Source organism: Erpetoichthys calabaricus, chromosome 3, assembly GCF_900747795.2.
Source record: "Erpetoichthys calabaricus chromosome 3, fErpCal1.3, whole genome shotgun sequence".
In the NCBI taxonomy this organism is placed as follows: Eukaryota; Metazoa; Chordata; class Cladistia; order Polypteriformes; family Polypteridae; genus Erpetoichthys; species Erpetoichthys calabaricus.
This window is the reverse complement of record NC_041396.2, coordinates 305,165,697-305,192,445: the sequence shown is the minus strand read 5'-3', so window position 1 is coordinate 305,192,445 and position 26,749 is coordinate 305,165,697. Positions and strand designations below refer to the sequence as shown.

Here is a 26,749-nt window from a genome sequence, read left to right as displayed (position 1 = left end):
CACTGTTATCTTTTTTTGTTGAAAGTAAATTATTATGCAAATGACTGTATATTATATATATATATATATATATAGAGAGAGAGAGAGAGAGAGAGAGAGAGAGAGAGAGAGAGAGAGAGAGAGAGAGAGAGAGAGAGAGAGAGAAATACATACAATGGGTATAGAAAAGAATCCCCCCTTTGAAATATTCATTTTTTTGCTTTACAGCCTTAACACACAAACTAATATTTTTTCCAGCTTTATTTACTCAATGCAATCTCTAACATCCAAGTGAAAGATATCACAGCTACAGTTCAGAAGAATTATAAAAATATCAAAAACAGGAAATCCTGAGATTAATAAAGGACCCCGGCCCCTCCTAAACTCAATCAGGTGTCAGTGCCCACCATTTATTTCCATTGTGGTTACTGGCTGTGATCAGTTGTAATGAGTGTGATTAGTGAAGCTGTTTCTGGCTCATTCATTCCCTTCCTTGACAGCAAACACCTGACTATCGGTGCCCAGCCACTTTGAAAAGATCTCAGGGATAGAGTTGTGGACAGACATAAGACAGGAGATGGAGGCCTAAAAATCTCAAAGGCTTTATCAATCCCAAAGGAGCCCAGTAAAGTCCATCATAAAGAAGTGTTTGGTACTACTAGGACCCTCCCTGGATCCTCCAAACTGGACGGAAGAGCAAGGAGGAAACTGGGAAGAGAGGCTAACAAGAGGCCAATGGCCACTTTGAAGGAGTTGCAGGATTTGATGGCACAGAGTGGTCACTAATGGTGTGCATGTGACAACAATTTGACAAGCGCTCCACAATTGTGACTTGTTCCGGAGGGTCGCACTTCTCAAGAGAGGCCACATTAAAGCTCGTTTGAGCTTTGCCAGAATGCACCTTGAAGATTCTGATGCCAAGTGGAAAAAAGGTCTTATGGTCAGATGAGACCAAATTCCAACGATTTGGCCTCAACACCAAACGGTACACCAATGCAGCTCACCACACACAACACACCATACCTTCAAGTAAAGCATGGAGGGGGCAGCATCCTGTTGTGGGGGGCCTGGGGCTCTCATTAGGGTAGAAGGAAAAATGGATGGGGCAAAATCCCACTAAATTTTTGAGGAAAACCAGCTACCCTCTGCCAGAAAGTTGAAGATGGGCAGAATGTTCACCTTTCAACACGACAACAACACGAAGCACACAGCAAAATGGAGCACACAGTGGCTGAAGGAGAGAAAAGTGAATGTCCTGATGTGGCCAGTCAGAGCCCAGACCTCAATCACAGTGAAAATCTGTGGAAAGATCTGAAGATAGCAGACCACCAACGCTCACCATCCAATTTGAGCGAACTTGAACAGTTAAACTGTAAAGAAGAGTGGTGGGTAAATATCTAGATGGGCAAAGCTGATAGAGAAGTATCCCAAGAGCTGTCATTAAAGCAAAAGGTGGGTCAACAAAATGACATTGACATGGGGGGGGGGGGGGGGGGGGGGGTGATCCTTTATTAATCTCAGTAGGTCTTGTTTTTGATTTTTTTTATAATTCTTCTGAACTGTAGCTGTGATTTCTTTCACTTGGATGTTAAAGATTGCATTGAGTAAGTAAAGCTGGGAAGAAATATTAGTTGGTGTGTTTTCATTTAAGGCTGTAAAGCAAAAAAAATTGAACTATTTCAAAGGCGGGGATTCTTTTGTATACTCACTGTAAATGGAATAATAAAATTAGTAATAGTAGAGATTAATGATATATATGGAAATAAAACAACATTAGAATCTGGAAACGGCCGCAATGTCCACCAAGGCTCACGTGCTCGTTCTGGTCTTGGTCATGTCGGCTGTCCCATTCAGTCGCCCACTGACAGCGAGTGCAGAGCAGCTTTGCCAGACGTACGATAATGCACAGCATACCATCAGTGTACCCATTTTGTACGATAATTTGAAAAAATGTTAAATTTGTACAATTCATTTTATATGGTAACAAAATAAATATTTTAACGCAGTGCGTTTTGAATTTACACACAGAGGTTCCCCTTATTACTGTATTCAAATGCGGCGGTGCTTAGATAAATATGGTGGCACCAAAATCTTTAAAGTGCTTAGGGCCTCTTAAGATCTCAATTTGGCCCCGAGTACAAGCCTGTGTGGTTGTGTAGAGACATCGTTTTTAAGGAAAAAGGCTGAATATGATGAACTACTTAACTGACCCGTTAAAATAATTAACAATATAACCATTTGTATTTATTAAAACATGTGCAATACTTTATGTATTATAGTGGCCTTGTTTAAAATCAGTTTGGTAATGGTAGGATTATGCAGAAAGTGCAAACGTATTGTTTTGGAAAAGAAGAACAAGATGCAATGTGAGGTGGGGTGGGCTACAGGCTTGCCAGCATATCTAAAAGTTACATAAATCAACTTCCACAACCGCACAAAATTCACTACATTCCGTAAAAACGTTTTAGTAACAGTCTGTAACTTTCTGTCCAACTGTACAAAGGTGTAGGGATCCCACTACAATGCAAAAAAAGGGGGCGGCGCCTTATGCAAATTATCGTCCTATATTCAAATAGAGGATATAGCTCAGTATATAAAACTTATCTACTTTAGGTTAAATCAGTGTATTATAAGAGCGGGCATGTTTTGATTATGAACATAAAACGGATAAATAAAGAGAACAGTCCCTCAGACGGGTTATGCTTCTGTTTAAAAGAAAATTATTTTAAGTAAGGCTTTGCTTGTGTCAATTCAGTGTGGCAATGTGAGAGATCTATGAGTTTTAAGGCAGTATGACTGCAAACGGCTCCGCAATACATGATCGTTTTAAATTATATATGTTAATGTGTGTGTGTAATAATATAAAACGTAATCGCCACCATTGGTTCATTTTTTCCATTTAACTCTTAACCATCTTACACAGACACACACACGCAAATTCCTGCTTCATTCAGTAAACGTGTAACATAACGATTTTGTAATTTCCTATAATTGATTTTTAAAAATAGAAACTTGGAAATAACGGCTTGCTTTATTGAAAGGACGACTCCTGGAATGAACTTGTGAACCGTCGTGGCGGCCCGTCCGTGATCTGAACGTGGCTCAACCCATTGTAAGCATCGCACACAAAATTCATTTCGTTTTTCCACTTTAATAATACTTTTAAATGCAGTATTGCTTGCACTTACGGTTTGGATATTCAAAACGTTCACTTTTCAGCGGCGGCAGCGCCTCCACGCTCATGCCGCTTTTCTTCAAAGACGACGACCCCGCCAGCTTCCCGCCCACGCGCTGTCGTGCTCTGCTTTGGGCGCGCAGGATGCCTGGCCTCTACGCATGCGCCCCGTAACGTTTTCTCCTCACCTATGATGCCCGCTCTCTCTCTTTCTCTCCCTCGCTCGCGCAAGCGCATCCTCCCGGCCATTCACGAGCGCGCGTGCGCACACACAGACGGCGCCGAGTCTGCGATATAAATAATCTGATTTTATTCTATAAAGACACAACAAGTAGAACGTCAGCTCGTTATAAATAAAACGCCATTCCTACTACATGAAAGGACGTATAAAATGTATAAATAAAAGAAATTAATATTTTCACTAACATAAGGCAAAACATTTGTGAGGACAGCTTGACACTCAAACCCCCCCCACCCCACCCGACCCTACGTAAGACCCCACAACCTAACCCACCCCACCCCTACCACGATGAGCCCAGGCCAGAATGCGAGGCGACAGACAGCCTTTTTATGCTCCATTCCATCACAGAGACGTGTGAGGGGCGCTCAGAATCAAAACATTTGTCATCTAGAGTGGCAGTGGCCTGGCACCCAAGTTTGGGCAGTTTGGCACAGAAGGGACTTGCCGCGACTCTCCTGGCTGAGGTATTCCTAGGGCAGCACCCTCGCCCGTGGTGGCGCTCAGCTCTCGGGGCAGGGTGCCGGCTCCTTGGTGTGATCATTGTACATGAACGTCTGCTCGATGTTGAAGTCTGGTGGCAGGACATCTTTATGCAGGTCCATGTGATTGGTCACGAGCTTGAGGGTGGAATAGTAGTGGCCGCATATGGTGCAGCGGTACATGAGCGCCCCCGAGTGAGTCTTGAGGTGGCAGATCATGGTAGAGCGGCCCCTGAAGAAGCGCAGGCAGATCTTGCACTGGTATGGCTTCTCACCCGTGTGGATGCGCAGGTGGTAAGTAAATTCGCCTGAATGAGCAAAGCGCTTCCCACAGAACTTACAGCGATACCACTTAGTCCTCAGGGCGGCCACACCCAAGCCATCTTGCAATGGCAGCACCAGCGAGGCACCCGAGCCGTCCAGTGGAGAAGAGGAGCATGACGAGGAGTCTAGCAAGTGCTCAACCTTCCTCTTTTTCTGCAGGAGACCGATGTCCACCCCCCGCTGGGGTCCCTCAGGACCAAAGTCCTTACTGTGTAGGCTCAGGTGGTACTGGTAGGCAGAGTGAGAATGGAAGCCCTGAGGACACAGGAAGCACTTCAGAAGGCCGCGGCTCTCCTCCCGTCCCCGGTGCAGCATCAGGTGTTTCTCCAGGAGATCCTTGTCCACGAAGCTGCAAGCACAGATGGAGCACGAGAAGACAGCCAGGCCCACGTGGCTGAGGCAGTGCCACATCAGACTGCAGAGGGTCGCCTGTTGACGTTCACACACGCGGCAGCTCAGGGTCTTTATGTTCAGGTGCTCAAGGACGTGCTCCCGGATCACCTGCAGAGGAGAGAAGACAAGACCAGGGTAGCATCAGATGGCAGTCCAAGCTGTCTGGGAATGAGGAAAGAAGGAAGACCTTTTACAGAGAGGCCGGGAGGGGGAGTGGTTTGGTTGTTAGGGCGGGACTCACCAGAGATGCCTCTCTGTCAAGGGTTGGGACTCGTGAGCATGTTGGGGGGGGGCGGAGCTTCAGACCGAGGGCAACATTGTAGGAAGTGCTATTGGATAGGGGCGGGGTTTGTCTGATAGGCAGGTTTTAAAAGGTGGGGGAGTGTCTTAATTTAACGGGGAGGGGCAAAATGGAGCAGGAGTGCAACTGTAGGAGAGAAGGGGACGAGTTCATCATACGGCGGATCGCACAGTTCTAAGAATTATGAGGTCTGAGCCCGACCCACCCTTCAGTGGTCAATCTTGACTTGACTTGAGTGCCACGTGCTGCACGCTATGTGACGACCCACGTGACGTCATGTACCCCCTCGCCCACATGATCAGCAATGGGAGTTTTAGCTGTACATATGTGAAATAGGTGTAAATAAAATGGCGCTGCCCATGAAAATAATAACTACAAAACAATATTGTAAAATATCGCTGTGCAGGCGTCTCGGTTTGAAGATCTGCTCTGTGGGGCCCTGCCAGGAACTCACGACGTCTCATTCAGAAGAAATCACCTTAGAGTCAAACGCTGAAGATTCAAGGGCTGGACACCGGTGCTTCACCATGGAAATTTTGTACAAATCCACTGTCGTTTGATAAATCACAGCCAAAATAATCCTAAACCTGGACCCACACGTTCCTGACAAGATGACTGAAACACGTCTGTCTAATCTACAAATCAGGACAACCGAGAAGAGGCTTAATTGCTACACGCAAACAAGGAATATACAGTGCATCTGGAAAGTATTCACAGCGCATCACTTTTTCCACATTTTGTTATGTTACAGCCTTATTCCAAAATGGATTCAATTCATTTTTTCCAAAGAATTCTACACACAACACCCCATAATGACAACGTGAAAAAAGTTTACTTGAGGATTTTGCAAATTTATTAAAAATGAAAAAATTGAGAAAGCACATGTACATAAGTATTCACAGCCTTTGGCATGAAGCTCAAAATTGAGCTCAGGTGCATCGTGTTTCCCCTGATCATCCTTGAGATGTTTCTGCAGCTTCATTGGAGTCCACCTGTGGTAAATTCAGTTGACTGGACATGATTTGGAAAGGCACACACCTGTCTATATAAGGTCCAACAGTTGACAGTTCATGTCAGAGCACAAACCAAACATGAAGTAAAAGGAATTGTCTGTAGACCTCCGAGACAGGATTGTCTCGAGGCACAAATCTGGGGAAGGTTACAGAAACATTTCTGCTGCTTTGAAGGTCCCAATGAGCACAGTGGCCTCCATCATCCGTAAGTGGAAGAAGTTCGAAAGCACCAGGACTCTTCCTAGAGCTGGCCGGCCATCTAAACTGAGCGATCGGGGGAGAAGGGCCTTAGTCAGGGAGGTGACCAAGAACCCGATGGTCACTGTGTCAGAGCTCCAGAGGTCCTCTGTGGAGAGAGGAGAACCTTCCAGAAGGACAACCATCTCTGCAGCAATCCACCAATCAGGCCTGTATGGTAGAGTGGCCAGACGGAAGCCACTCCTTAGTAAAAGGCACATGGCAGCCTGCCTGGAGTTTGCCAAAAGGCACCTGAAGGACTCTCAGACCATGAGAAAGAAAATTCTCTGGTCTGATGAGACAAAGATTGAACTCTTTGGTACAAATGCCAGGCGTCACGTTTGGAGGTAACCAGGCACCGCTCATCACCAGGCCAATACCATCCCTACAGTGAAGCATGGTGGTGACAGCATCATGCTGTGGGACTGGGAGACTAGTCAGGATAAAGGGAAAAATGACTGCAGCAATGTACAGAGACATCCTGGATGAAAACCTGCTCCAGAGCGCTCTTGACCTCAGACTGGGGGCGACGGTTCATCTTTCAGCAGGACAACGACCCTAAGCACACAGCCAAGATATCAAAGGAGTGGCTTCAGGACAACTCTGTGAATGTCCTTGAGTGGCCCAGCCAGAGCCCAGACTTGAATCCAATTGAACATCTCTGGAGAGATCTTAAAATGGCGGTGCACCAACGCTTCCCATCCAACCTGATGGAGCTTGAGAGGTGCTGCCAAGAGGAATGGGCGAAACTGGCCAAGGATAGGTGTGCCAAGCTTGTGGCATCATATTCAACAAGACTTGAGGCTGGAATTGCTGCCAAAGGGGCATCGACAAAGTATTGAGCAAAGGCTGGGAATACTTATGTACATGGGATTTCTCAGTTTTTTTATTTTTAATAAATTTGCAAAAATCTCAAGTAAACTTTTTTCACGTTGTCATTATGGGGTGTTGTGTGTAGAATTCTGAGGAAAAAAATGAATTGAATCCATTTTGGAATAAGGCTGTAACATAAGAAAATGTGGAAAAAGTGATGCGCTGGGAATACTTTCCGGATGTACTGTACTTCGCCCTGTGTTGCGTCTGGGGCAAATTCACAATTCAGACGTCGCGATTAAAGTGCACACTGTAGACTTTCATTTAAAGGGCATTCTGGTCACACAACACGGTCCTGTGAAAGAATATTTAGAATTAAGGTGCGTCAGTCTTTCCAAATAATAAAAGAATGATGCTAATAGAACTGTAAGAAGCGTGACACTTATGCATTAAATAAGGATGTGTTAAGCTATCTGAACAAATGTAATCTAAAGCTATAAGAATGTAATTTCTTGTAGTTAATGTACTGTACTGAACTAACTTTGATATTTTATGAGCAATGTGTGTGCAAAAAAAAAAGTACAGTGGAACCTCGGGTCACGAACGTCTCTGAACACGTACAAATCAGGTTACGACCAAAAAGTTCGCCAAACTTTTGCATCTGTTCACGACTACACACTCGGGTGACAAACAAGCCAGTTTCCTTTCCAGTTCGTAGGCGCCGATGATTTCTGCACATGTTCAGTCTCTCCCTGTGCAGCCAGCAAGCGAGCGAGAGAGAGGGAGGGAGAGCCCAAGCAGAAGTAGTAGGTAAACATTTAGTTTACTATTACGCTGTGCATTTTATGGTGTAATTAACTATTTTTGTGCTTAAAAATGTTTAAAAAACATGTATTTACATATAGTTTGTACGGTCTGGAACGGATTAATTATATTTACATACAATCCTATGTGGGAAATTACTTCGGGTTACGACCAAATCGGTTTGCGACCAGAGTTTTGGAACGAATTACGGTCGTGACCCGAGGTTCCACTGTATAAAGAAGTGAGCATTGTCTAAAACCACTGAGTTGCATACACCTTATAAACGTTAGGATAAAACTTGCTGTAACTGGACTTATGTACATGCAAGGTAGCAGGAGTGTATTTCCTAAAATTGTGAAAATGCTGACCACTCTTTATCTGTAAAACAACACTGTTTTATCTGCACGTACAAATTCAGGATGTGGACAGGGGCTACAGCAATCCATGTAATAACCTCAAGATGAACTGCTATGTTTTTTTTTATTCTTGTCCACGAACTTGAGTATTTAAAGGAAGTCTCTCTTTCCTGCTAGCAGGCTGACGGGCTGTAGCACACTGGAACGTGACCGGGTCTGCAGCCTCCTCTCACCAAGAATATAAAGAAATTGCTTTTTACTTTTAACTGGTGTCCGCCTTCTGTTGTTCTTCGACTTTCAGTGCCCACAGTCCACACCCTATTTCACGGCACCATAATGTTTGGGATGCAGCAATGGCAGGTCTATTAAAGCCGCTGTCACATTTAGGACTTTATCACATAGCCCAGCATGCACTGACCGTTTGAAGTCTGCCATTTATAGGCATCATCCAGTGTTGGGGATTCTTCTCTGCTGAGCCCCTCATGCGGTCATCCTTAACTCCTCCTTGTTAAGGGGACAAACCCACCCCTAACTTTTCTCTTCAGCATATGGAAGGCCTGCTCCTTTGGATCGAAATCGGTGACTGGCTTGGAGACTAAAGCGTTACTGATGTCTCCAATGGTTTGATTCTTGACTTTCAGCTTCTTTGAGTTCCACTGGCACAACTCTTTGTTCTCGTGTTGACCAATGGCAGCTACAGACTCCATAGGGTAGAAGTAAACTAAAGTGTCTTATGAAAACCCATCTGAGGAATCACAAACACCTGTGACACCAGTTGTCCCAAACATGATGGTGCTCTGAAATGGGGAGGACTGTTTAGTAAAAGTGTTGTGTGCCCAAAATGTCTACAAACCCCCTTAAGTGAAAGTCTGGAATGTGCACTTTAGTCACAATGTCTGAACTGTTTGATTTGTAATTTTAAACTGTGGAGCACAGGGGGAAGAAATGGAAAAATGTCTCTTTGTCCTAAACATTAGATGGCATGGTTTTGGATTGGCACCTCTCTATTTTCTTTTGTTTATGCCACTAGCTATAATATTTTAAGATTAAAACTAAACTAATTAAACCTGTACGTTTTGCTGTACTTTATTGCAGGCAGTGGAGAAACAGTTTTGTTCTCCCTCGGCTACTGTTGGTCAATCAAGGGTGTCTAAGCTACAGTGACAGTCACGCCTGGGTGAAGTCTGAAGGCCAGTGGATGGTGGTCATGGGTGTAAGTGCATTAATGCTGTGAATTGTAGATCTCTGATGGCCAGTAAGTGTAAGAATAGGCAAACATGAGCAGTGACCGCAGTGTCATAAATAACTGGGCTACAATAAAAGAAGCTGTGCATTTGAAATACGTTTTTAAGAAAAGGTATCCCTCAAAAACCTTCATCACAATAAAACAGGAGCAAATCCTGGAATACTTGGAAAATGATCATCAACAAATAATACTCAATGGTGTGTCGGACCGGGCATGGGACACAGCGAGCAAAAATTTTTGAAACACAAAAATGGAGATATAAAGAAAGAAGGTCCAGAGTGACAAATGTCTATGGTCTAAAGTGCTGTGCAAAAGTCTTTGCCCCCTTCCTAATATCCTCAATTCTGGCATATCCGACACAATCAATGGAATGCAATATTAGGGAACAAGAAGCCTCACTGAGTATGCAAGGCTTTTATTTTTTAAATCAGGACTTTCTTTATTTAAGGATGCAAATTACTGAACACCCCAATCACCTGTTTGAAAAGTAATTATCCCCATAAGTTTCAATACACATAGCAAAGATCAGTTTAACAAAACGCTTGCAATAATTCAATGTCTGTCTTTCCCTCACTCTTCTTTGCAGAAGTGCTTTCATTCAGATGTATTGGTCAGTCTGTGTGCCTGAACTGACCATTCCTGGTTCTCTCTATTGGGTTTTATTCACGTCAAGACTCTGACTAGACTTAGAACATTAGAACAATCTGGATGAGAACAGGCCATTCAGCCCAACAAAGCCCGTCAGTCCTATCCACTTATTTCTTCCAAAAAAACAAGTCGAGTTTTGAAAGTCCCTAAAGTCTTACTGTCCACCACACTACTTGGTCGCTTATTCCGAGTGTCCTTTGTGTAAAGAAAAACTTCCTAATGTTTGTGCGACATTCACCCTTCACAAGTTTCCAGCTGTGTCCCCGTGTTCTTGATGACCTCATTTTAAAGTCACCATCTGATCCACTGCACTGATTCCCTTCATCATTTTAAACACTTCAGTCAGGTCTCCTCTTCATCTTTGTAAAGGCTCAGCTCTTTTAATCTTCATAACTCATCCCCTGTAGCCCTCAATCAGCCTCGTCGTTCTTCTCTGGACTTCCTCCAATGCTGCTGTGTCTTTATGGAGTCATAAACTGACCACAGGACTCCAGCTGAGGCCTCACCAGTGTGTTATAAACCTCCTGGGACTTGTACTCCACACATCCAGGCACTATATACTGTAACCTGACATTGTGTTAGCCTGCGTAAGGGCTGCTGAACACTGCCTGGCAGTTAATAGTGACGAGACCTCTATGACTCCTAAATCCTCTTAAGTCCAGTGGACTTTCGATTTTTAGTTCTCCCATTTTGTATTCAAACTTAAACCTGGAGATTAAAACTGCACACAGTGAGCAGACCCTCCTGTAACTTGTACTCCACACATCAAGGCGCTATATAACCTGACATTCTGTTAGCCTTCTTAATGGCCTCTGAACACTGTCGGGATGTTGATAGCTTAGAGTCCATCCATCCATTTTCCAACCCGCTGAATCCAAACACAGGTTCACAGGGGTCTGCTGGAGTCAACACAGGGCACAAGGCAGGAACCAATCCCAGGCAGAGTGCCAACCCACCGCAGGCTTAGAGTCCACTACGACTCCTAAATCCTTCTCATAAGATGGACTCTCGATGGTCAGACCTCCCATTGTGTTTTCAGACCTAAACCTGGAGACCAAAACTTCACACATTACCCCAGATGAGGCCTCACCAGTGTGTTATAAAGCTTGAGCAGAACTTCCTGTGACTTGTACTCCACACATCAAGGCGCTATATAACCTGACAGTCTGGTAGCCTTCTTAATGGCTTCTGAACACTGACAGATGACAGACTCGAGTCCACTACGACTCCTAAATCTTTTAATCTTTCCTCATAACTCATCCCCTGTAGCCCTCAATCAGCCTCATCGCTCTTCTCTGGACTTTCTCCAGTGCTGCTATGTCTTTATGGAGTCATAAACTGACCAGAGGACTCCAGATGAGACCTCACCAGTGTGTTATAAAGCTTGAGCAGAACCTCCTGTGACTTGTACGCCACACATCAAGGTGCTATATAACCTGACATTATGTTAGCCTTCTTAATGGCTTCTGAACACTGTTGGGATGTCGATATCTTAAGACTCCACTATGACTCCTAAATTCTTCTAATAAGGTGGACTCTCGATTTTCAGACCGCCCTTTGTATATTCACATCTAAACTTAATGGAAGCGTTGGGCTCAGCTCTTTTACTTTTCATAACTCACCCCCTGTAGCCCCTCAATCAGCCTCGTCGCTCTTCTGTGGACTTTCTCCAGTGCTGCTGTGTCTTTATGGAGTCATAAACTGACCACAGGACTCCAGATGAGGCCTCACCAGTGTGTTATAAAGCTTGAGCAGACCCTCCTGTGACTTGTACTGCATACATCAAGGCGCTATATAACCTGACATTCTGTTAGCCTTCTTAATGGCTTCTGAACACTGACTGGAAATCGATATATCTTAGAGTCCACTACGACTCCTAACTCCTTCTCATAAAGTGGACTCTTGATTTTCAGACCCCCATTGTGTATTCACACCTCACATTTTTCCTTCCTATGTGTAATTCTATACATTTACTGACATTAAATTTCATCTGCCCAAGCCTGTCTGCTGTCCAAGTCCTTCTGTGATGATATAACAGATTCCAAATTATCTGCCAATCCCCCTATCTTGGCATCATCTGCCAACTTAACCAGCTTGTTCTTTATATTCCTATCTAAATCATTTATATTTTTTAAAAATAGCAGTAGCCCCAGCACTGCCCCCTGCTGGTCACCACTCTTAACGTCACCCAATTCTGATGACGTTCCTCAGCCCATCACCCTCTCTGCTTCCTGTGTCTGAGCCAATTCTTCACCCATCTACACACCACATCCTGAACTCCCAAATGCTCTCTGACAGTTCCGATCAATAATCTCATCTGCTCCTCTCTGGTCGTATCCTTTTGTTGCCTCCTTATAGAATTCCAGCCTGTTAGTAAAACACAACCTCCTTGTGTTTGGTGGGCTCACAGAGGGACTTAACATGGAGAAGGACAAACAAACTGTAATGGCCTTTACTTCACTATTAGCACATAGACTTGTCTCGCTCACCTGGAAGAATCCTAACTCTCCTCTTTTAAGTCCGTGGGTAACTCATGTTCTATATGATTTGAAATTGGGAAAAAAATCAAATTCTCACTTAAAGGATCTGTCCATCTATCCATCCATCCATTTTCCAACCTGCTGAATCCAAACACAGGGACACGGGGGTCTGCTGGAGCCAATCCCAGCCCCACACAGGGCACAAGGCAGGAACCAATCCCGGGCAGGGTGCCAACCCACCGCAGTAAAGGATCTGTGCAAAATTTTATTAAAACCTGGCAGGACAAAATCAATAACATTTTAGAATGAGCTTTTATATTGGGAGAAAAGACTCCTTTCTCTCTTTACTACTCTCTTTGCTCTGGCTGTTGGCCTTCCTATCTTTCTCATGGGTGAGGGTTCATTTGACTTTAGTTTTGTTAAGTTTGACTTGATCGTATGGAATGTTATATCCTTTTAATAAATTCAATAAAAGATCCAAAAAAAAAGACTCTGACGAGAGCACTCTAAAAATTCTGAGCCATCCAGTTGTTGACTTGCTTTAGTGCTTTGCCTCCACCATGTTTTGTTTAATCCGAACGTCTGAATTGCTTGATTTGTCATTGTGAACGGTGGAGCAGAGGGGGGACCATCACAGAGAGAAGTGACTTTGTCCCAAACATTACGGGACAAACATAAACTTAAGAAGCAAAATACTGCACTACTAAAATACACACAAATTTACAATGATTCAAAATTTGATGCCAACACAACATTCCGATTGCCCAGGCACCCTAGATGCCCAACATAGTGACTGCTATTATTATTATTACTAATTAACAACATTATGAGACGCCCTTAAACTCTTAACGTCCAAATCACAGGATGTTCTTCTCCTTCCTCTCAGATCTCACAAGTTATTTATTCCACAAAGTCTGCAGCAGGAGACAAGGCTGGAGCTTCTCTGAAGTCAAAGGCCATCAGATAAACCGATTTCACACTCCACGATGAAGACATTCTGAGGACTTCATCTTAGTCACCAAAATTTTCCAACAGATAAAAAAAAAAGCAAATCCGGAAAAAGCCTTTCAACTAAACTGTGAAACCCACCTACTCAATGACGTCAAAAGCATACTGACGACAGGGGCAGGCAGGCGGGTGGGCTGAGCAAAAAAAAAAAAAAAAAAAAAAACAAACATTAGAACAATCTGGAAGAGATCAGCCCAACAAAGCTCACCAGTCCTGTCCACTTCTCTAAAATTAACATCAAGTCGAGTTCTGAGGGTCCCTAAAGTCCACCTCATGACTTGGTCACTCATTCCAAGTGGCTGTGCTTCTCCTCCTAATGTTTGTGTGACATTCACCCTTCACAAGTTTCCTACTGTGTCCCCGTGTTCTTGATGACCTCATTTTAAAGTCACCGTCTGATCCACTGCACTAATTCCCTTCATCATTTTAAACACGTCAGTCAGGTCTCCTCTTCATCTCTGTAAAGGCTCAGCGCTTTCAATCTTCATAACTCACCCCCTGTAGCCCTCAATCAGCCTCGTCGCTCTTCTCTGGACTTTCTCCAGTGCTGATGTGTCTTTATGGAGTCATAAACTGCACACAGGACTCCAGATGAGGCCTCACCAGTGTGTTATAAAGACTTGAGCAGAACCTCCTGTGACTTGTACTCCACACGTCAAGGCACTATATAACCTGACATTCTGTAAGCCTTCTGAACACTGACAGTTGACAGACACGAGTCCACTACGACTCCTAAATCCTTTAACATTTCCTCATAACTCGTCCCCTGTAGCCCTCAATCAGCCTCGTCGCTCTTCTCTGGACTTTCTCCAGTGCTGCTGTGTCTTTATGGAGTCATAAACTGACCACAGGACTCCAGATGAGGCCTCACCAGTGTGTTATAAAGCTTGAGCAGAACCTCCTGTGACTTGTCCTCCACACATCAAGGCGCTATATAACCTGACACTCTGTTAGCCTTCTTAATGGCTTCTGAACACTGCCTGGCAGTTGATAGTGCAGAGATCTCTATGACTCCTAACTCCTTCTCATAAGGTGGACTTTCGATTTTTAGATGTCCCATTTTGTATTCAAACTTAAACCTGGAGATCAAAACTGCACATCGTGAGCAGACCCTCCTGTGACTTGTACTGCACACATCAAGGCGCTATATAACTTGACATTCTGTTAGCCTTCTTAATGACCTCTGAACACTGTCTGGATGTTGATAGCTTAGAGTCCACTACGACTCCTAAATCCTTCTCATAAGATGGACTCTCGATGTTCAGACCTCCCGTTGTGTTTTCAGACCTAAACCTGGAGACCACAACTGCACCCAGGACTCCAGATGAGGCCTCACCAGTGCGTTATAAAGGTTGAGCAGACCCTCCTGGGACTTGTACTGCACACATCAAGGCGCTATATAACCTGTCAGCCTTCTTAATGGCTTCTGAACACTGACTGGCAGTTGATAGCTTAGAGTCCACTACGACTCCTAAGTCCTTCTCATAAGGTGGACTCTCAATTTTCCGACCTGCCCATTGTGTATTCACACCTCACATTTTTACTTCCTATGTGTAATTCTTTACATTTACTGACATTAAATTTCATCGTCCACAAATCTGCCCAAGCCTGTCTGCTGTCCAAGTCCTTCTGTGATGATGTAACGGACTCCAAATTATCTGCCAATCCACCTATCTTGGTATCATCTACCAACTTAATCAGCTTGTTCTTTATATTTCTATCCAAATCATTTATATTTATTACAAATAGCAGTGGCCCTGCACCGCCCCCTGCTGGACACCACTCTTCATGTCACCCAGTTCTGATGAGGTTTCTCACACCATCACCCTCTGCTTCCTGTGTCTGAGCCAAACCACCAACAGTTGATGGTTTTACTGGTCATTACTGTTGTGGTCATTTTTTTACTTAAATGTTTTAAAGGGATTAATAACTAAAAACATGATTATCCCACAATAATGTTGACAGATATTCTAGTTACTGAATACTCATATACACTCAGCGGCCACTTTATTGGCTACACCTGTTCAGCTGCTTGTTAACTCAAATATCTAATCAGCCAATCACATGGCAGCAACTTGATGCATTTTAGCCTGTAGACCACCTGCTGAAGTTCACACCAAGCATCAGAATGGGGAAGACTGAAGTGACTTTGAACGTGGCATGGCTGTTGGTGCCAGACGGGCTGCTCTGAGGGTTTCACGAACTGCTCATCTACTTGGATTTTGACACACAACCATCTCTAGGGTTTACAGAGAATGGTCTGAAAAGGGGAGAATATCCAGTGAGCGGCAGTTCTCTGGGCGAAAATGCCAGAGGTGAGAGGAGAATGGCCAGACTGGCCTGAGCTGATAAAAATGCAACAGTAACTCAGATAGGCACACATGACAAGTGAGATATGCAGGAGAGCATCTTTGAACACACAATACGTCAAACCTTGAAGCAGGTGGGCTGATTAATAAAGTATCTATCTATCTATCTATCTATCTATCTATCTACAGGACCACACAGGGTGACACTCCTGTCAGCTAAGAAGGGGCAACTGAGGCTACAGTTCACACAGCTCACTGAAATTGGACAATAAAAGACTGGAAAAATGTAGCCTGGTTCGATGAGTCTCAATTTCTGCTGTGACATTCGAATGGTGGGGTCAACAACATGATAGCAGGGATTCATCCTACCCTGAATCAATGGTAGGATGGTGTAGTAGATATTTTCTTGGCACATTTTGGGCCCCTTAGTACCAACTGAGCATTGTTTTAATGCCACAGCCTACCCGAGTATTGTTGCTGACTGTGTCCATCCCGTTATGACCGCCATCTTCTGACAGCTTCTTCTAAAGCGTCATATCCCATCATCTATCTGATGGTATTTCATCCAGTCCTGATTGTCACCCATCACCTTATAAATCGGTACAAACACAAGGTTCTTCCACTCCTGTCATAATCTCTCCAGTTTATAGATCTTCTACATTAGCTCCCATAACACATCTACTCCCTCTTCTCCTGAACTCTTCCACATTTCTGCTGGTATTTCATCTGAGCCTGTTACCACCAGGCTTCTTGACGTGGCACTCTATCATAAGCCTTCTCCAAATCAATGACCACTCATGCAATCCCTCCTGATTTCCTCGAGTTTTCTTAATGCAAAGAGGGCATCGGTTGTTCCTCTCCCTGGTATAAAATCAAACTGCTCCCCCTCTATGGTGGTCTCTCCCCTAAGCCTAAACTTTATCCCTTTCTAGTTTCCACAATCCTGAATATCCCTTTTCTAATTACAAATGGGCACAATCTCACTGTTCCTCCACTCTTCTGGTATTCTCTCCTGTTCACAGATCTTCTCCACAGTACCTCTGCTAAACCCTTCTATGGTTCTGATGGGATATCATCTGGGCCTGTTGTCTTTCCCTTTTTCATTCTTTTCAGTGCCTTCTTTACTTCCTCCCTCCTTATTCTTAGTGCTAGCCCTTCATTTGGGACCCCATCCCCAAACACTACCGTTGGATTTTAAACTACAGTATAATAAATACAATTTTCTTGAAAAAAAATTAAAAATCTCCATGTTCCGAAATCTAATATGGGAAACGAAAAGGCACCGGAAAACATGCTCAAAAGAGAAGAATACACTTAATGGTAACGGTACTAATCCTAAGGGAGACAGTGCAAGGTTTTAACTTTAAGGACCAGGAGAAACACAAAGTCAAAAAGCAAACTGAGGTCAGAAACAAAAGTTGATCCTATTGTACAAACAAACTCATCAACGTAATAAAAAAAAAACAGAAGTCCGAACCGAGGGTCCAGAGACCAGGAAGGCAAAAAAGTTTCTTCTGTCAGAACCAAAATTTAAAGTTGAAAATGCAGGAGTAGGGATTCATTAACTGGGAAAATTTCAAAACAGCTATCTCACGCATTTTGTGGATCCCATAGTCAAATTTTTTTTTCCCCGCAGAGACGTCAACGTCTGCTAACCAGATTTCTCTGAGACCAACACCTGAAGATGGTTTTTCATTGCATTTTAGAAACCGAATTTCTGTGAATAACTGGGTTATTCAAGTAAATGTATACACACTCAATAGGAGTAGGGGATTTGTGGCATTCTGGTTAAGCTCTATGGAATAATAGAGTATATAGGGGAACAAAGAGTCACCTTAGGACCCTATAACAACAAAACAAGACTATGTCCTGAATCCCCACTCTCTTTAAATGACTTTATTTAACTTGACTCCTCTGTCTGTTTGTCTGGGTCAAATCTTGCGACTGATTTTAAACCCATTTTTGGCAAAGCGAATTTCATCAAATTTTGCATACGTGTTCAGTATCGATGACAACACAATAATCCATCAAAGCCGATGCAATTACGTAACAAATGTCGCCGTAATCAATGGTTATGCGATTTCAATTAATGCGAAGTAAATTTCTTCAAATATTTGCATATATGTTCAGTATTGATGACAATACAATTATCTGTCAAAACCGATGCAATTACATAACAAATTTCGCTGTAATCAATGGTTACGCGATTCCAATTAACGCAAAGTAAATTTCTTCAAATTTTTGCATACGTGTTCAGTATCAATGATAATACAATAATCAGTCAAAGCTGATGCAATTACGTAACAAATTTCGATGTAATCAATGGCTACACGATTCCAATTAACACTAAGAAAATGTCTTCAACTTTTTACATACGTATTCAGTATTGGTGACAATACAATTATCCGTCAAAACCGATGCAATTATGTAACACATTTCGTTTTAATCGATGGTTATGCGATTCCAATTAACGCAAAGTAAATTTCATCAAATTTTTGCATACGTGTTCAGTATCGATGATAATACAATAATCAGTCAAAGCCGATGCAATTACGTAACAAATTTCATCGTAATCAATGGTTGCGCGATTCCAATTACATGCAAAGTAAATTTCTTCAGTGTTCAGTATCAAGGACAGTAAAATAATCCGTCAAAGCTGATGCAGTTACGTAACAAATTTCGGCGTAATCAATGGTTATGTGATTCCAATTAACACGCACACACAACAATGACGGAGAGAAAATACAGTGAGATATCGCAGCATACAAGTGAGAGACGCATCGGATTGCCCCGGCTTGCCTCTTCCAGTGAGTGGAGTCAGTAAATACACGCATTGACTTAACTTGTTTACTCTTGCGAAGGAGTAGCCTTGATGATCACAGTATTGCCGTAAGCTTGCTGTTCTGTCGTCGATATTTTTTTTTCGCAGCGACCAAACGCGAATCCCATAAGAGGCTCAACAGAAAAACAGAGACCAAAATATCATTCTTTTTAGTGTACAAATAATTCTGCAAAGAAGATATATTATGTAATACGTTTAAAGAAGCTTCCCGTTCGTGAAACATGATTAAAGAAAAGTCATTTGCAAAATACTCAAAAACTAAAATGGGTGCACAGTCATCTGAAGCACCACTGGGTTAAGCAGCAGGGCAAGGAGCCAAACACCCAAATGCAAGTCTACAACTGAGTGGTGCAGAAGTTCTGGAAGGGCCTAGTCCAAAGTCCTGACTTGAACTCAATAGAAAGGACCTGAAACAAGAGGCCGACCCTCGCAATCCTACCGACCTGTCCGACGTTAAGCACGGCGGAGTGAGTGGTGTGAAAGTTCAAGGTTGGGTTACTGGCAGTGTCTTGCTGTAGTTACTGCTTTTAAAGGAGCTGCGATTGAAGCTATGAGGGCATTGTCACTAGGGAATCCATTCCCAGATGGGTTTATCCATTCCCGGAAATGACACAGTGCACGGGCATCTCACATGTGAAAGGTTTTAGAACGACCAACACTTATTTTTAATAAAACTACTGCAATATGTTGACACAAATAAAAGGCTAACGTTATATACAAGCAGTTCATGCTGTCATATAAGTACATGTATCTAGTTAGTTGTGGTAATAAGAGCATAGAAAGCACAACGTGTCCAGGGTGTGGTCGTCCAGGCGAGAGTGCACCTTCGTGCAGAGTACTTCAGCCACTGAGAAAGCGCGCTGTGCCTCCACTGAAGTAGGCGGCGCAGTCATCAGATACCGATACACTTATTCTAAACAACGCCCGCACTTGCCGTTGCAATGAAACACCGCCATTTCAGCTTTTACTGATGCATCCTTGTCATCATTCTATGATGGCACGTTTCTTGGCACAGATAATGCGGATGCAACCGACTGAGGCATTGCAATTTCAAGTTGCTGTTCAAAGCTGTGAACAGCACAGACGTCAATGAACTCTGCCCCGTCCTGGCATTCGTGAGCTGCACTTTTACATGTTATATATGGGAGCTTGGCTGTTCCCATTTTGCGGGAATGAAAAATTTCCGGGGAGCCCGGGAATGGATTCCCTAATTGTCACATGGTGTTGGATAACTGTATTCCTTGACTTAACAAAGTCCTAAATTGTACTGTGTGCCCACTCAGGGTCCCCCTTCTCTAACACTGCGGTTTGTCTGAAGGGTCTGAGGCCATTCATTGTGTTACATATGCAAAAAGAAGAGGAAATTAGGAAGGGGGCACATACTTTTTCACAGCACCGCATATTGCACAATAAAGAAACACCTCTGACCTCTCCGTCTCACCTGGAAGTCTTTGCTGACCGCCTTGGCGCAGGCGCCACACTGGATCTCCTTGAGGGGTCCACCGCTGGCTGCTATCAGGTCCCCCGAGATGGTCGCGTTCGGCTGCACGATGATGTTGGTCTCAAAGGAGTTGCTCCGCCGGTGTTGTGCCAGCTGGCATTGCGTTCCGAACTTTTGCTCGCACATGTCACAGGAGAAGAGCAAGATGCCCACGTGCGAGAGGACATGGGTGACTCGTGAGGCCCGGTCGGGGAACTTGGCACCACAGACCCGACAGGTGCCCACCTCATCAAGGTGGCTCTCCCCATGCTCCCGGATGATGTTGATATTGGGCTCCAGGACCTTGCCACATACTTTACAGGGTGTGGTCCTTACTTGGCCGCCCACATGCCGGCCATTCTCGATGTAGACCAAGTCATCTTCGCTGTCATCGTCGCTCAGTTCAATGACCTCCCCGGGGGGGCCAACGTTCTCTTCCGAGTTTTCATCGTAGTACAGCTCCCCATCCTCATAGCACCCATCAAAGCGAAGAAGATCCATGGGTGGGGGATCAGGGGACAGTCCCTCCTTGCCACTATCCCCAGTGCTGGCCACCATGCCAGGGTCAGCAACCTCTGCCGTGTATGCTTCAGATATGCAGAGGCCCAGCTGGGCACCCCCGGGCCCTGCCTCCTCCTCAGTTTTGAAAGGTTGCTGAAGAGAAGGGGCACTTTGTGGAGTGGGAGCAGACAGGCTGTGGGCACTGTCCACCAAAGCAGCACTCACGGCGGGTGGCGTTTTCGGGCACTGTTGTAAGCTGGCCAGGCTCCCCGAAGTGTGACTGTAGCCCCCCGCAGAGTCCTGGTCCTCCTTCTTGGTGGGGGCTAATGGTAATGGAGCAGACACACTATGGGTGGACTTGTCTATTGCCACGTTCTTGTCCTTGTCTGCTGCATTCACCTGGGCGGCACTGGCCGAGGACACAGCCGGGTTTAAGACTGGCAATGTGGCAGGCAGCACCATGCCCCCGTTGCAGCTCTCATCGGTGGCAGCAGAGCACGAGGCGGCAGCATGGTTCTGAAATGGAGTCTTGTGGCTGGCACTAGCCTCCAAGTCCGGGAAGGTGGCATGACAGGCCCTAATGAGTTCTCGCACGCCCAGCCGCTCGGCCACGTCGTAAATGACCCCCACGTTGATGAGGTCCGTGAAGAGCTCTGCCGTGTAGATGAAGGTCAGGATCTTTTCAAAGTTGGTCGGAGAAACAAAGTCCACGGCGCAGGTGCGCAGTCCGTCGGCGCCAGGCTGCTGGAAGAGCGTCTGAAAGTAGGTGGCGGCGCAGGCCAGCACCACTTTATGGGCCGCAAAGGTCCGGGTCCCTACAACCAGCACCACGTCACACATGGACTCGGACAAGCGGCACCGGTTCAGCTCTTTGAGAAGGTTGGTCGGGTGCTCAGCCCCCTGCAGCTTGATCCTCATGCCCATCTTGCCGGTCACTGGCCAGGGGCCACTTCTGGTCAACTGAAATGAAAACAAAAAGGTAGCAGGGGTTAAGTACGGATCTGTCCCCAACAACAGGGTCCCATCTACACCACCAGCACCTGAGGGTCCCCATTTCTTTTAATTATTCAGCACTCTGGGGGTCCCTACAGATTCTTATCCCCCCCCCCCCCATTTTTATGACTCTCCATCCCTTTTGGGCGTCACCAGCAGCTCTCTGCCTTGCTGTGCCATGGCGTCTCACCCCACTTTGCTCGCTATCTCTGTGTTTGCACCCCTGGGGCTACCAGTCAGGGGGTTCAGGACCCCATTCCTCTTTTAATTATCTCCATATACGTCTCTCCGTAGGGGTCATATTATTTTTCTCTATCCCTATCTGACCGCAGCCCCCCAGTACTCGGGAGTTTTAATTGGATGCCCCCTTTCCCTGCTTACCCACAAACCCTTCACTTTCTCAGGGGTCTGCCTTGATGATCTTCTCCCCGATTTTTCTTTACTCTTTCCCTGCCTCTTCACATTGAATATTGTTTGCCCCCAAACCCTGACAATCCCCCTTTTTTAATATCTCCAAGGTCCCCTATTTGAACCCATGCTGCCCAGTCTCTCTTTCTCTTCTTATGGGTCAGGTCTTATTTTTTCTGGGGGGTCCCTTTCTTGTATCTTCATCCCAGCACAGCTGCCCCCTAAACCTCTTGACTCTTTTGATGATACCCTAACGTCTAAACCCCCCCCAACACAGCCACAAACCCTTCACTTTGTTACCCCTCCAACAGTTTCACCCTCATCATCCATTATCTGATTTCTCGTTACTCTTTCCTTGATCCTCCCCACACCTGGGGGTCCTTTTTATTTCTCCTTATCCACATCACGAGGACTTCTATTTGACCCTGCGTTGGATGGATCATGTCTTAGTTTTGGTTGGGGGTCCCTTTTCGTTACTCCCATCTCATCACAACTCCAAACCCTGGACCCCTTTATCTTTTTATTAACCCTTAGTTTCCCCTCAGTCCACAGGTCGATTCTGATCCTCCTGTACCTGATGTCCCTTTACTCTTTCCCTTCCTTGACACATTAATCAATATTAACCCATTCCTAATTAATATTTTGGCATCTAGGGGGTCCCATTTGTTTTCTCTTATCCATACTACCAAGGTCTGCTATTTGACCCTGTGCTGTCCTGTCACCCCCCCCCCCCCCTCTTTATGAGTCATGGCTTATTTTACCTGGGGGGTCTCTTTTGTCTATCTCTCTACAATACCCCCCCACTCTAGACTCATTTTATTATGCCCTTACTCAGACCCCCCCCCCCCAACAAACTGATCTTCTCCCTGATTTCCTTTAACTCCTTCACCTTTGTCCCTAATGACAATCCCATGGTTTTCATCGCCGAGGTCTCCTATCTGGCACTGTGCTGTCCAGTTCCTCTTTTTAAAACAAGCTTCCCCCCCCCCCCCCCCCCCCCCCCCCCCCCCCCCAAATAGCCACAATGCTTCGCTTTGATACCAAACGTCCTGACGACTTCACCCTTCACATCAAGCACTTGTACCACAAGCCCCGGGGTCTCATCCCACACCAATCTCAGCCCGTGCTGTCCAAGTATTTATGGTTCAGATCTTATTTTTGGCCGAGGGTCCATTTTCTTTACTTCCGTCTCATCATAGCCCCAAACCTTGGACCCCCTTTATCACTTTAAATGAAACCTTACTTAGCCACCAAGGCGCTATAAACAGGCCATTATTACTATTATTCCCTGTGACTCTGCTCATGATGACCCACATGCCCCCCCCCAGCCCCATGTGACCTGCTCATTCTCTACCTGATTTCCCTTTACTCTTTGTACTGTTGACATTGGTCCTCCTCTTTTAATCCTTTTCTTTACTTTATCCATTTTGGTGTCCCCCCCCCCCGTCTTATCACGCACCAATCACAACTCTCACGTTAAGCCGTTCACTCTCTGGGGGGGGGGTCCAGTTTGTCTTTTTTTTTTTTTACCCCCCCTTTTACTTTCTTAACGGATCACTTAAGTTTTAACCTTCATCCCTCTTTATTGATATCCCACCTGCTCCTCTCTGTCTGTTTCTTCTTAAATGGGGGGTCTCATCACAGCCCCCCAGCCTTCTCTATTTCTCTTTACTACACCTTACGCGACGACCCCCGCCCCCCACTTAGCCGCGTACCTTTCGCTTTGTGTTTCGCCCGTCAACCCCCCCGCCCCTCCGGCTCAGGTCTGCCCCGCTCATCCTCCACCCGGGGTCCATTTACTCTTCCCCCTGCCCCTTCCCAGCGCACACTCTTCGCCCCCCTCGAACTCCGAGCTGCCGTCCCGCCCGCTGGGCTCCCATTCCCCAGCACTCCAAATCCCCGCCTGGCTCCTTCGCAGCCCGGGGTCCCGTCTCGTCTGCTCATTGTCCCGCACCCCTAGGCCTGCCCCTCGCCCTCCTCGCAGCGTCTCTTCCCCGGCGCCCCAAGCCTCGCTGTTCCTCTCCCCACCTCGGGGATCTCACCTCCCACCCTCTGCCCCCCCGCCGCACGCCCCCAAAGGCGCCGTTCGCACCCGGCCGGACTCGCTCACCCATGTAAACAATCGAGCCGGTCGCCAAAGAGCCGAGGTTTGCGGCCGCTGAGGAGTCGCGCGGGGCTGGGAGCGAGAGGGACATTCGCCGCCACGAGTGGGGCGTGCGCGACTCACAGCGGCCTCTGCTGTTCGGAGAAAGCGCTGCAGCTGGCGGCAGGTCAGCAAAGATCTCGACTCGGGGTGTGCGAACAGGGGAGCTGCGGGGAGGGGGGGCATTCCCTTCAGGGTGGGCTTCACGAAAACGCGTGACACCGTCGAGACGCGTGTGTCTGATGGGGCAGGAAGTGTTACAATGTGGGCGGGGCGACCGCCAATCGCTTTCTCTTAGCCTACCATGGGGTTGTCAGGTTACATGTCAACCATTTTCTATCCTCGGGCATAAATCCATTCCTGCATCCCATAAAGTGACAGAAATATGTCAGGTTGGCAAAGGGGAAGAACTCCCGTAAGTGAGCAGAGAATATGAAGTGGTTAAAGGCTCATTTTTTAGGCAGTCATACGTACCATAGGGGACCTGAGGGGCCACAGGCGCCTGTGTTGGTGTTCACCGGCTATGCTGTTTCTAGTTGGCCCCCAATGACAATGGTGTCACCTCGGAGTGACCGTCACCGACACGGATCTATAGACAAACCCAACTGGACTATGCAGCACCAGCCGGACCACTCTGAGCCGTCGATTCACGTCCAGATTTGAGCGAATAACGGAATACGAAATGTGACGTCATCGCCGGTGTCAAAACTGGCTCGGGATTCAAGTGAAGAAATCAAAGGCAGCGCATTGTTTGTAAACCCAACTGATTAATTTATGGATTTGAACATTTCTGATTGAGAACTAGTGCACCCCCGACAACTGGAAATTTACACGTCAACCTCACGTGAGCTCGTCCGCCGATCAGCTGTGGCGCTATATAGTCAGCTGTGGCGCGTCCTCGTCCATACTGACACAGCACCCGCACGTGGCCGCATCGCATAAGGCATGAAATCGTCTTTTAAGACCCTCACTTTTCTGACAATCCTCACTTCATATAGCGCCTTTAAAAGAGAGCGCCATTTTCAGGTGAATTTCAATAGATTATATGAGATTCGCAGGGGGGATGTAAGGTGAGCGAGTGGGCTGGGGAGGCTGAAAATGTCACTCTGGGGTTTTATATAGCGCCTTTACACCGTGTACAAGAGTTCCGTGAATTGCTGGTAAAGTTACAGCCGGTGATGCTATATAGTGCCTTTGCATAAACTTCATAGATATTAGTAATGCCTTGAGTCACTGATTAAGAGTTGAACCTGTCATGTTATATAGCGCCTTTGATTGCGCCTTCAGATGACCCTATGGAATTTTATATTAAGATGTGAGCACTGGCACAAACTGAGCGCTCGCCGCTAAGGGTTCATCCTGTCACGTTATATAGCGCCTTTGCAAAGATTACCCCTTCAGATGTGAGCACTGGCACAGACTGGAAAGGGGGAGTGATATTATATATATATGTGTTATATAGTGCCTTTCCACACACCGTCAGATGACCCTGTCAGCCTATGAAATTATTATATTAAGATGCGAGCGCAATCAAAAACCGAGCAATGTGGGTCACTTAGAGAAATAAACTGTGATGTTATATAGTGCCTTGGGATAGCAGGCTGCATACAACTTCTGAAATATCTGCAAGATGTCAGCATGGCACAAAGTTACTGGAAAGGATTGAACCTGATGTTATATAGCGCCTTTCAAAAACACTTTCAGATGGCCCTATGAAATATTATATTATAATGTAAACACTGGGTTCACCAGTAAGGGTTCAGCCTGCCACGTTATATAGCGCCTTTGCATATATTGCAGTATACCCCTTCAGATGTGAGCACTGGCACAGACTGTTATATAGTGCCTTTCCATACAACGTCAGCAAAATCAATCAGCATGGCAAAAACAGCGCTATGAGTTACTGGTAAAGGTTGAACCTGATGCTATATAGCGCCTTTCCATGCACCTTCAGATGACCCTATGAAATATTATATTAAAATGTAAGCACTGGTACAAAGTGAGTGCTCTGAGTCACTGGTAAGGGTTCATCCTGTGACGTTATATAGCGCCTTTGCATACAACCTCAAAAATATGATGTGAGCAACGGCACAAACCAACCCCAGTGAGTCAATGGTAAGAGTTCAGCTTGTCATGTTATATAGCGCCTTTGCATACAACTTTAGAAATATTAGACTAAGACGTCAGCGCCCTGAGTCACTGGTCAGGATTCAAGCTGAGTTTTTTTATATAGCGCCTTTATGTAGCGTATAGCACACAATTTCAGAAATACTATATTAAGATGTGAGCAATGGCACAAAATAACCACTATGAGTCCGTGATGATATATAGCGCCTTTGAGCAGCATGTGGGATACCGCTCACATATATTACAAATCTGTCAGCACTGCACAGACTGTGTGCTGGAAGTCACTGGTTAAGGACCAGTGATGTTATATAGCGCCTTTCAACTTCAGAAACATTACACTAAAATATCAGCACTGAACAAACTGAGCGCTCCGAGCCACTGGTAAGGACTGAAGCTGATGCTATATAGTGCCATTCCATACACCTTCAGATGACCCCATGAAATATGAC

At 45.5% G+C, this 26,749-nt stretch overlaps 1 protein-coding gene across 2 annotated transcripts; it reads right to left on the bottom strand.

The window, feature by feature from the left end:
* Positions 1-3,447: 3,447 nt before the first annotated feature.
* On the bottom strand, positions 3,448-25,081 carry LOC114649173 (zinc finger and BTB domain-containing protein 39). Of its 2 annotated transcripts, none has more exons than XM_028798641.2 (3): positions 24,141-25,081; positions 20,090-21,589; positions 3,448-4,699 (listed from the first exon to the last, which is right to left on the bottom strand). In XM_028798641.2, the coding sequence occupies exons 1-3, from the start codon at positions 24,357-24,359 to the stop codon at positions 3,896-3,898; spliced, it is 2,523 nt and encodes an 840-aa protein (XP_028654474.2). In that variant the 5' UTR covers positions 24,360-25,081; the 3' UTR covers positions 3,448-3,895. The 2 variants fall into 2 exon arrangements, with proteins under 2 accessions (XP_028654474.2, XP_028654473.2); XM_028798640.2 differs by lacking the exon at positions 24,141-25,081 and adding an exon at positions 23,385-24,133.
* Between the last annotated feature and the right edge of the window lie 1,668 nt (positions 25,082-26,749).